This window comes from Knufia obscura (assembly GCF_036327395.1).
Source record: "Knufia obscura strain CCFEE 5817 isolate CBS 148926 chromosome Unknown scaffold_10, whole genome shotgun sequence".
Lineage (NCBI taxonomy): Eukaryota > Fungi > Ascomycota > Eurotiomycetes > Chaetothyriales > Trichomeriaceae > Knufia > Knufia obscura.
In genome coordinates, this window is record NW_027042696.1 from 1,244,707 (window position 1) to 1,256,078 (window position 11,372).

The 11,372-nt window shown below is 52.4% G+C and overlaps 5 protein-coding genes across 5 annotated transcripts; 3 read left to right on the plus strand and 2 right to left on the minus strand.

The window, feature by feature from the left end:
• Window positions 1-300: 300 nt before the first annotated feature.
• On the plus strand, window positions 301-1,671 carry CDC73 (accessory factor associated with RNA polymerase II; the record flags this gene model as incomplete). Its single annotated transcript, XM_064876682.1, has 2 exons — window positions 301-924; window positions 970-1,671. 2 exons carry the CDS (start codon window positions 301-303, stop codon window positions 1,669-1,671), a joined length of 1,326 nt encoding a protein of 441 aa, XP_064727989.1.
• A 2,156-nt stretch (window positions 1,672-3,827) lies between these two features.
• On the minus strand, window positions 3,828-5,177 carry PMZ80_008282 (uncharacterized protein; the record flags this gene model as incomplete). Its single annotated transcript, XM_064876683.1, has 1 exon — window positions 3,828-5,177. One exon carries the CDS (start codon window positions 5,175-5,177, stop codon window positions 3,828-3,830), a length of 1,350 nt encoding a protein of 449 aa, XP_064727990.1.
• Window positions 5,178-6,843: 1,666 nt separating this feature from the next.
• Window positions 6,844-7,821, plus strand: PMZ80_008283 (uncharacterized protein; the record flags this gene model as incomplete). Its single annotated transcript, XM_064876684.1, has 1 exon — window positions 6,844-7,821. The coding sequence occupies one exon, from the start codon at window positions 6,844-6,846 to the stop codon at window positions 7,819-7,821; it is 978 nt and encodes a 325-aa protein (XP_064727991.1).
• A 63-nt stretch (window positions 7,822-7,884) lies between these two features.
• Window positions 7,885-9,363, minus strand: PMZ80_008284 (uncharacterized protein; the record flags this gene model as incomplete). The annotated part of the gene is made up of 1 exon (XM_064876685.1): window positions 7,885-9,363. One exon carries the CDS (start codon window positions 9,361-9,363, stop codon window positions 7,885-7,887), a length of 1,479 nt encoding a protein of 492 aa, XP_064727992.1.
• Window positions 9,364-10,028: 665 nt separating this feature from the next.
• On the plus strand, window positions 10,029-10,570 carry PMZ80_008285 (uncharacterized protein; the record flags this gene model as incomplete). Its single annotated transcript, XM_064876686.1, has 2 exons — window positions 10,029-10,110; window positions 10,164-10,570. 2 exons carry the CDS (start codon window positions 10,029-10,031, stop codon window positions 10,568-10,570), a joined length of 489 nt encoding a protein of 162 aa, XP_064727993.1.
• Window positions 10,571-11,372: the final 802 nt, after the last annotated feature.

An 11,372-nucleotide genomic window follows, 5' to 3' on the forward strand; every position in this document is an offset into this window, starting at 1 on the left:
CCGGCAGCTACCAACATCATTGAACACAATCCACAGCTACATAGAGCGTATTTACTAACAGCACTTAAGACGATTTGTGAAAACTAAGAACATCTCTTAGGTGCGCTCACTTGCTACCTAGGTATCGCAGAGCTCGATCCACGATAAGGCAATCAGGCATCACAGTTTCCACCTCCACATATATCCAATCAAACCGCGATCACTACATCGCGAGACAGGGCAGTCGCGACGGATAGACCTTTTCCACGATTGTTCTATACTGCTTGCTTCTACACAAACCTCGCATGCAACACCGCCAACATGTCGAACAGCGACCCTCTAGTTCTCCTACGGACGTCTCTCGCAGCATCAAAACCACCACATTTGACGACATCTTCTGATCCGGCCGAAGCAGTCGCAAACACCACAGATTCGTTCGTCGAAGCCACGCATCTATACTTCCCATATCCTACGCCAAAAAGTGTACCGCTAGACAGTACCACACGTTTCACATCTACCACGCCAGATACAGTACAGGTTGATCTACGTAGCATATTCTTCGCCTGGGTCAAGAAGGATGTTACGGTGCCAGAGTACATCGCTTCGGCGCAAGAGCTCGATCAACAATTACCAGATGGACAGAAGATCCGGAATCTCGTATTCGTGGAAAGGCTGGAATTGATGACATGGCTGGAGGGTGCAACAGAAGAGTCCGAGTACATCAAGCCGCTGGAAGATGCGCCGGGCACTGATGGTGCTGCCGTTAAGGCTGCAGAGATCGCAGGTGGTGCTGGTGTGCCGCCGCAGCCTGGAACAGGTCAGACAGCGACCCAACAGGCGGGCGGTCGACCAGTGAGAGTCATCGATGCAAGATTACAGACTATCTACGATGGAGAGCGGTCAATGCTGGATCATAACTCCGTATTACGTGGCATTAAACCAACGGTAAGGCAAGCCTTGACTGCTCCTACATCCATCTAACATAACCAGGACTTCTCCCACGTCCGCAAACACGCTGAGCTCTTTCTCGGGAAAAGAAGATCAGCGCCAGGCGCACGACCAGGTCAACCGCAGTCAAAAACCCTCGCAACAAGACCAATACCCGCACCCGCAAAACCAATCCAATCAAACGTAAACTCGAAACGCTCAGATCCTATCGTTCTCCTCTCCCCCTCCGCATCCTCATTACTACGCATGTCGAACATCAAGTCCTTCCTCGACCAAGGCCTCTACGTCCCAGCCGACCACCCGATCCTCTCCTCCCAAATGACCCCCAACATCCTCCACGTAACACGAACATTACCATCACTAAGCCCCAAACCCTACCGCTTCATCCTCGTCGACTCCCCCGACCAATTCAAACCAGAGTACTGGTCCCGTGTCGTCGCAGTCTTCACAACAGGTCAAACATGGCAGTTCCGCGGCTATAAATGGCGTGAGCCGCAACAGCTGTTCGAGAATGTACTGGGTATGTACGTTGGTGAGAAGGGACAGCCAATTCCAAATGAGATTAAGGGGTGGGGAAGTGCTGTGCGGAAATTTGAATTGGAACGATGGGATGAGCGGGGACATGGACCGAGTGTTGATCAGGAGGTGAGGCAGAATCGGAGGTGGAGGGATAGAGAGACGGTGGAGGAGCTGTGGAGGACGTTGGAGGGGCATATGAGGGGGAAGGGCGATTGGAAGAGGTGAGATGAGGTGGTTCGACGCGTATCGAGAGCGCATGGCGTCGCATAATCGCGACAGTGCCGAAAAGAGATTACAAATTGGTCCTTATCTAAATCTACTGGACAACACGATTAGCGCGGCGTTGGTTCGGGTAGGTAGTATGTGTCCACTTGGATTCATGTTCCTATGGTCGCCTGGAAAACGGGCGAAGAGCTTCGAAATCCTGACTCAAGCGCCTTTTTGTTCCGAGCAACGCCAACACCTGCCTCAATACTCTATCGTGCCACGCCAAAGTCCACCAGCCGGCTAGGTCATCGCGCTTGTGCATGGGATATTGGCCACGCCTACCACAAAGCTGTCCTCCTTGGTCGTGCCCTCCCACGATCTTCATCCGTCGCGCTTCCCACTACAGTACATTACCGTGGAAGCAGGCGCGACCGCATGATCCTCAGAGCCCGAGCTCAGGAAGGGGCCACCGCTTCGTACCAGTGCGGAAGCACAATGCGAGTGAAGCCAAAGAGAGAGGAAGGCACGGCTGTTTACGTGAACAGAGAAGGCGTGACCCTGATCGCGACAAGGGGAAGGCGTAACCAACGACTGCGTTTGCGAGGAAGGTACGACCTGTCCCAACCAGTAAGGCAGGCACGATCAGTACTATTAGGGGGAAAGCACGACTCAATGAATGGAAGGTGCAACCAATCGAATGTACGAAGTGAGAAGGTACAACCAACAAAATGGGAAGGCGCAACAGAATAGAAATGGTTGAGGAAAGCACGACCGAACTGTAAGGAAGGTGCGATCGAGACAGTCAACGCGAAGAAGGTGTGACCCTGGGCGGAAAAAGAGGAAGGCGCGACCAATGGCTCACCTGAAGAAAGTACGACCCACGTACTGGGGAAGGAACGAGAAGGAGCTTGCGGCGGCCATAGGGAGGCTCGAGCAACTGAGTTGGTGGGAAAGTGTTGCACCGTTACTCTAGCAGGGAAGTCGTGAAGCACGGGTGAGTCAGGCGCTGCCCTCGAGGTATCCGCGGAGGAAACAAACCAACGAAGTGGGAAGGCACGACTGGGATAACTAGGCCTGCTGGGAAGGCGCGACTGACTTAGTACGCTCAGGAAGGCACGAACCAACGGATTGGGAAAGCGTGACCGACCGTGGTTTGGGAATCAGGCAGGCACCCTCCGACTGAATCTGCTGAGGGAAGGGCGACCGTCTCGGTTCGCTAAGGAAGGTACGATCCGTTCAGCGATAGCGAGGCAGGTACGACTATGTTCTTGGGGCAGGTACGATCCAGGAGAAGGAAGGCACGACCATGGGTGGAGACGAGGAAGGAAGGTGCTTCTCAGATGACACGGAAGGCACGATCGACTTGCTAGGAAGGCGCTACTCAAAAAGAGGAAGGCACGATGGTCTTGACTTGCCGAGGTAGGTGCGGGCGAATGATTCCGTCACAGAAGGTGCGACTGTATGTGTCCGGTGGGGAAGGTGCGACTCAAACGTAGGGAAGGCACGACCAATTTGCTGAGAAGGCGCGACCTGGCAGATAGGGAAGGTGCGACTACGGGACCAAGGGAGGTGCGACCCGCTGGTAAGGAAGGCGCGACCATGAAAGGACGCGAGGAAGGCGCGACTTGCATGCTGAGGCAAGTACCATCCAGATAACGGTGTGGGGAAGATGTTACCAAATCCATACGGAAGGCACGACGTGTTCCGAGGAAGGTGCGGCCGACTGTGTCCGGCGGGGAAGGTGCGGCTCAGACAGTGGGTGTGGGGGCAGGTGCCGCCAAGAACGTACAGAAGGAAGGAGCTATGGTTTGAAAAGTTGGGAGGTTCTGTTGCTGGAGCAGGCTAGATCAGAGATGTATATGTCGAAGCTACAGTATGCGAGGAAGACATAAGCAGAGGCACTGAGTTGGGATGTGGGCTGGATGTTCCCGGTAATATCAAGAATCGAGCAGAGAGGGTGGAACGACTGAGAACATGGGGTATCTGTAGCCTATTAGATTGATTTGACTTCAGATATACATGCAGACGTAGCCCGCCACTTGAGCTAGACAAGACCTCGACGCGCCCGCTTCTGACCTTCTGACTCGATCTTATGGACCTGATTTCCACTGTCGCTCGAATGCTCGAATAAGGCAAACCATGCCTGGAGATCGGAACTTTCGTACCCCTCCGTATTATGCACCAACACTGCCAACACTGAAAAGCTCCATCTTAATTCTTGCACCCTCAACACCCATCTGCTTCAGCGCTTTCGCGTTGCCGATCATGAAACCGTTGGGTCCGCACATGAAGTAGCGCGCCTTTGGCTCATCAATGAACAAAAGCTCTCTGCGCTCATTCTCGTCGAAGCTGAGGAGATCAGGTCGTCCAGCAGCATCGAAGTCAACGCCTTGCTTCTCGCTTTCGGATGGACTGCTGTGGAATACTCTGGATTTGACATTGTTGTGCTCCTTCGTGATCCGTGCAATGTCATCAGCAAATGGATCAACAGCCTTGTTCCTCGCAACGTGGATCCAGGATATTTTCCGCTGACTGGCATTGTCCTTCTTTAGGAGAGTCTGTAGCATTGACATGAGTGGTGTGAGACCTACGCCAGCTGAGATCAGGACTACTGGCGCTGTATCTTCGAGATCCTGATCGAGGAAGAATTCACCGCCTGGGTTGGACATCTCGACGATATCGCCTTCGTTGTATGTGTCGTGGAGGAGATTGCTGACGTAACCTGGGTGCACTTTTGCTTCCGGGTCGTGGACGTCCAGACCGGATTCGCGTTTGACAGTGATTCGGTAGGCTCGGTCCCCTGCCCGCTCGTTCACCTTGACATGGCCGTTGATGCCACCATTTGCCGTGTTGGAAGACCCTTCCGCTGGCGGCGCGTCACTTAAACTGTATTGCCGTATTTGCTTGTACTCCAGCTCAGGCACATCGATCCTGACACTGACATACTGGCCCGGTCTGAAATCTGGTACATCTCCTCCATCGGAAGGCGAAAAGTAGAAACTGGTAGCATCCTCGCTCTCCTTCACTCTTTTCACGATCCTCATGCTCCGCCATCCACGCCAGCCACCGCGCTTCTTCTCGTGGTCGGAAAAAATAGCTTCTTCTCTACCGACCATGATGTCTGCCAATTGATTGTAGCCGGCGGTCCATGCGTCTCGAACTTCGTCGGTGAAGACTTCGGGTCCAAGAAGTTCGGCCATCGACTTCAGTAGACCTTCTCCCACGATGGCATACTGCTCGGATTTGATGTTCAATGAGGCATGTTTCTGATTGATCTTCTCGACGATCGGGAGAATGGGTGTGAGGTCGTCTATGTGAGTTGCATAGGCGTGCAAAGAGGCAGCCAAAGCGGCAGGCTGATGCGAGGAGGGCGGCAGTTGGGAGGTGACGGAAAAGAGTGAGCGGAGCTCGGGGTTGTTGCCAAGTAGGTTGTCGTAGAAATGTCTAGTGACAGTCAAGCCATGTTCAGCTAGGATGGGAGCTGTTGAGGCGATGATCTGACTTTGTGAGGGAGCAAGAGGCATGGTGGTCCGGATAGTCGGCTGATGATCGAATATGGTGCCTAGCAAGCCTGGGGTCCTAAGTTGGCGAGTCTGGTTCGGTCAGTTTGTTTCGTGACCGGATGGTATCAATCAGGTAAGCTCGTGCGTATCTGCTATATTCAGTTGTGAGAACACCTCGATGGCTGCACTGCGATTGTTGTGAGGCTTCTTGAGCTTCTGGCGACGGCGAGAGGGCAATTATAGTCTTGCCATTCCCGTCGTAAGTTTTCATTCTCGTATTCTCGACGGGAACGAGGCCATGAGCCTCATGGCAGCTACCCCTAATGGTAGCTGACTCGTGACTGTGCTCGAAAATCAGTCAGGCCACAATCCGTGCTATGATTGGATCGTGGTGTATTTCCGCGGCCTCAGCGGCATGCCGTTAAGGTCCCGCTGCTTGTCAATAGTTTGAATTCGAGCCCGCGGAGAACCATTGCAGATGGCGGAGTTGGCGATGAATAATAAGATCTGGCGTTCACTTGTACGTCACGCTCGCTTATGGCTTGCATGAGCCATATTTGGAGTCGGACATGGGACAGGGATCCGTCCCCGGAAGGACTCGGGTCCGGTATTAGCTAAGCAGAAACAAGGGTCACTACTCCGTATGAAACTTCAACGAAAGATGTTTCTTCCTCCCATTTTGACAGAACGTTAATCGGGTGCTGACCATGATCAGCTGTTGAAAGAATCTTAGCTCTTCCCCTAAGTTCGCAAGGTCGTCGAGCACGTCGGTCGGTCGGCTCCGAAGACTGCAGGATTGTAATAATTCGGCGACTGTTCTAGGCCATCTGTAAATATTATGGCATGGCCTGATCGAAACACGTGTGTATTGCATAAGTGAACGCATCGAATGTGCTGTCAACGGCAGGCAGGTGCGAACTGTTTTGACGTCCCGCGGCTGCAGCCAGATAAACACGAGCTCAAGCATACAGTACAAACTTCTGCTTGGCGTTTTCTCTCCAGGCAGCCATATCAGTCGAACGAGCTCAAATGAGTACTCAAGCAAATTTGTCCTGGCGTCTAGGAACATGTGTGAGCGTCTGAGGATCAGGTGAGGCGCTCAGAAAGCGTGCGAGTAGCGCATCGAGACCTGAGATTCTCCCAGGCCTTGATCTAGGACCTTCACAACGTTCCAGTAGTGCAAGGTAACACAGTCGATGATGACAACAATGGTGATGGTAGCCCACCGAGCATAATGGCAAAAACGGGCAGGTGAGGAGGGTAAAGATGTAGAAGGCGATCCGTAGTCAACGACGAAAGCTCTGAGGCTCACCGAGGCTCACTGCACAATCTAATCTTTCGCTCAACCGTAGGGCTCGTATACCATTCTCCACCCGGAAAATCAACGTGGCCGCTGTACTTGCCCAAATTTGTGCTTAAATCATGCTTGACAGCGGCCATCTTGAATTTCCGGGCGGAGACCATTCAAACAGGTATCGTCAACTTCGACCACCCTGCCGAGCGATTGCAGAGGACAAGTTCTCTTGTATGCGGAGGCCAACGTGATCGAACTTGCAAACGGTAGTTCTCTATGATAACGTTCGGGGCCTTCTGTCACTGGCAGAGCTGAGTGACAAATCCATTCTTCTGATAATCTGCAAAAATAATAAATTCTTCAGATTTCGTCGGCCCAGCATTGGTCGGCACAATGTGTATAGCGCTGCTTTCTACAGCTCACCCGAAGTACAAACTTATTCTGCTCGACAATAGGGATGAGTACATCAATCGTCCGACAGCCGAGGCGACATGGTGGCCATCTCACCCGGACGTTCTAGGCGGTAGGGACCTCCTACGTGAAGTGCAAGGGACATGGCTTGGTGTGACAAAGTCAGGCAAGATAGCTGTTCTCACCAACTTCCGCGAGGATGTGACACCTCCAAAGACCGCAGTGAGTCGCGGCGAGATCATTAAGAAGTACTTGACCGAGGATGTGGGAGGCACAGAACAATTCGTGACTGATGTCGTCAACCAAGGCGTGGCACGAGATGCAGGCGGCTTCAGTCTTGTATGTGGGTATGTTGGCAAGGGCGAGCAGCTAGCTGTGATCAGTAACCGCGCGAAAAGTGGTGGTGAGGTTCCGTGGGTTTGCGGTGATGTGGTGCAGACTGTCGGCTTGTCAAATACCTCATTCGGTGATAGGACGTGGCCGAAGGTCGTGGATGGGGAGGAGCTCATGCTAAAGGCTATCAGGGAGAACGTACGGGACGGGAAGCATGAGGACGAACTCATCTCGTCGTTTATGACGTTGCTGAGCGACGATGCTTTGACAAGGAAGGGCCTGGATCCGAAGGAGGGCATACAAACGCACATATTCGAATTGCGGAACACGATTTGTGTGCCGCCACTGGGTCGTCTCGACGAGCCAGATCTACCGGCGGATGAGATCGCCGCTGCTAAAAATGATGAGGTTACAAAGGTGCTTGGGAATAGGGAGAACGCAAATGATAACAAGCAGCTTGGGGTTAGCGGGGTATATGCTACTCAGAAGCAAACAGTGGTGTTGATTGATCAAGCTGGCAGGGTTAGGTTCGTGGAGAGAACACTGTTTGACAACGACTGCAAGCCCGTCTCTGGTGAGGAAGGCACGATCGACATCACGTTTCAGATCGAGACTGCCGCGAAATGATGACCTTCAGGGGAAGCTGCGAAGGATAACGAACGATTGAGAAACGCTTGGGATACTTTCTGATTATGGATCTATCATCTGCAGTTCTTCGCCATCTTCGTTCGGTCGAAGAGGCTTGTATCCATACACAGGACCGCAGCAGCTTGGCAAATGCAAGAGGTGTCCTCGCTCAACGCGTACAAACCGTGCATAGCAGGCCGCGGCCGCATACAGGGCGAGAAGGCTGATGGCCGCAGGATACTTGAACTGCTCGGGCTTCGACCAGATGATAGTCATGGCAAAGGTGCACAGCTCGAAGAAGTTTTGTAAGGAGGATTCGGTCGCCGAGAAAGAGCCGCGCTGACTGGCATCGACAGAGTTCTGGATTAGGAGCTGTGCCGTCAAATCGAACGACCAAAGTCCGACCCGAGATAGTATAACGCAGGTAATAAAGAGGTATGTGGAGAGGGTGGGTGACGCCGATTCAATCCAGAAGGTAGCAATTGCAGGTGTCAAGCATAGACATTGCCAGGACAAGCTCCATATGCCAGCTCGAACGGCTCCAATATGGTTGATCAGGACCGGTGCGACGAAGGTCGAGGATAGTTCTAGGACAGTAGCAGTAGTGCGCAGTATACCGATGTGAATACTAGTCAGGCGAAGATATTCGATGGCGAACAGATAGGTGATCATCTGACCGGAGAAACTGAGAACAGTGACGAAGAGCATCGACAAAGATAGCGATGGTAGAAACGCGGGACTGCTTGTGTATGCTCTTGCTTGGTTCAGCATGGATGTGAGCGCGCGAAGCGGACCCACATGCTCGTCGGTCATGGCGTCGGTACTGCAAAGTGCTGCAGATTTCGCAAGCGTCGGTGTCTTCCTGTACACCCACGCAATCAAGAAATATTCTGCCACGGCTGTGGTCGAGTTCAGCGCCAGGGTTGTAATGATAGCAGCTTCCGAAGAGATGCTGTCCAGTATTGCAACGGCCAACGGTGAAACGAGCTTGCAGAATAGATCAATGCGCCTCATTTGCGAATTCATCTCCTGCAGAAGGGACTCGTTCTCAGCAGCAATGACAACCACCCAATCTCTCTCGACAGCAATGGTATTCATGGTGATGCACAATTTCTCAATGCATGCTAGCAAGATTAAGCCGACGAACAGTGTATAAGCGACAGCGTTTGGGAGCGATTCTTTCAGCAGGAATAGGACCAGGAAAGTGGCACATGAAGCCGCAACAGCCAACCTCTGCCCGAGAATTGACGCGCGAATAACGTCCAATCGATTGCCATGATCAATGTACTTGCCAACAGTCGGAGAGAAGACGATAGCTGCAAGTGCTCGGCATAGAGCGTAGATCGACATAGGCAAGAGCGTTCCTGGATAGATAGTTGAGAGAAAAAGGACCGCACCAAACTCGAAACCTCGACTGTTCCACGTAGAGATGAAATGCGAGATGTATAGACTTTTCGAACACCGAGCAGCTGTGCGCGAAACGTTGCCGCCGTCACTTTCGTCCTGATCGAGTCGTACATACTGCATGGGGGCTGTAGCCATGCTTGATGTTCCTGTGTGTGGTGTTGGGGACACCACCTATACCTGTAAGCTTCTTCAGGAACTGCCCGGTGACTGTCCCGCGCCAGACTCAAGCGATGAAGGAGGACCGTTGGCGCTTTGGCGCTGTAGCAATCTTAGCTTGTGCTTGTAGGCATCTTGTCGAATGATTAGAACTGAGTTTGTGCGGCTGCCACCTCGGATCAACTCCTCATGACCAGCTCTACCTAGAAGTCAAGTTCGAGCAGCCGCCGTGCGGAACATCTTTTATACCATTGTTGCCCTACTCGGCATTAGGCTTAAAAGTTAGAAAAGGTAATGGTAGAAGCGGCGCCTGGAAATGGGGGACTACAACAGCATCAATATAAAAACTTGCAGTAAACCATGAGAATGACTGTCGAGACGATCACAGCGGAGGGACTCGGGAGTTGTTGGCATTACTTATAGGGCAGCACTTAAAGCCAAAGCCGCAGTTGCCGGAGATGACATGTGACGCGTGCTACTTCGCATGCAGGCTCGGCAGGTCGCGACGTGCTCCCTAGGCTGGCACGAAATGAGGACTTGTCTATGCGATTGACCTTCTGTTCAAGCCAATCTAGCCGTGGACGGCTGTACACAGATTGAAGACCTCTTCCGCTACCAATGTGACCGCCATAAAACGACACAACATGGCAATGATGGCAAGTGGTACAACTGGCAGTCCCTACGACAACGACCACAATGTCCTAGACGATGACTTCCTCAACGATGGTGCGCATAGCCTATGTTGAAGCACATTGGGCATGGCTGACAGAAAGTGGCAGATATTGAGCCAGATGAGCCGACGACAGAGTCTGACCGAGCCCCATTGACAGGCAACATCCAATCGTCTTCTTCCCAACGACCTCTGAACCAGAATTACCTCACTTCTCAGATACCTGGCGAAGACAGGCGAGCAACGCAAAACACTATAGACGAAAGTGTGTGGGATACGGTGTCTCGAGATCTCTTTGGAGTGTGGGAGAAGATGAAGCAGGTGTTATGGCCCAAGTACCTACTCGGAGGAATGCTGCAGCGCAGTGGCACTGGCACAGCAGACATCGAGAACCAGGGCTTTGGCAGAGATATCAGAGGGCTGGTTGGCAGGTGGCCGGATGCTGACGGTATCTTACAAGGTGCTATGAGTGAGGGTCTACGAGATTGGGATCTATGGTATGGAGCGCGCAACTGAGCGCCAGCAAGAATGCTAACAGTGTTTAGGGGCCCTCTCGTTTTCTGCCTTCTTCTCAGTCTTTTCCTTTCGATGCGCGCCAGCAGCGACCAGAAAGATTTGGTCTTCTCGGGTGTTTTCACGCTGATCTGGATCGGCGAGTCAGTTGTCGCTGTCCAGATCAAACTGCTAGGTGGAAACATGTAAGTCACAGCCGGACTACGATATTTGGGACTGTGCTAACGGATGCAGCTCTTTCATGCAATCAGTTTCGATATTGGGCTACACTATCTTTCCACTGGTCATCGCCTCATTACTCAGCGCCGTCGGCTTGTTCACGATAGCACGAATACCCATCTACATTGTGCTGGTGGCATGGTCATTAGCAGCAGGAGTCAGCATTTTGGGAGGCTCGGGAGTGGTGAAGAACAGGGTGGCGCTGGCTATATTTCCAATGTTTCTGTTCTATGTAGCCATTGGCTGCCTCTGTTTTATTAGCTAGGTCCTGAGCAAACAGCTCTGCCAGGTAGTGCACCGTTTCAACCAACAAGAAAGATGATAATTTCATGACGCTCTTGGACGTGCTGTTTGTTCTTATATACTTATAGCACGACGAGGCAGACCACTAAATTAGTGTACTCCGTATGCAGCCTTGAAAGCCTTGTAGCCGCGGTGGGGAGGGGATTGGTCACTGGTGACAGGCACAGGTTGGGGTCGCCTACTGTAGTGATTGGAGTCATGTCCGTCCAGTGCATGATGCTGGCGGTGACCCGTGCCAAACACAGACTTCAAGATATCACGTAAAGCACGATAACGTCCCTTT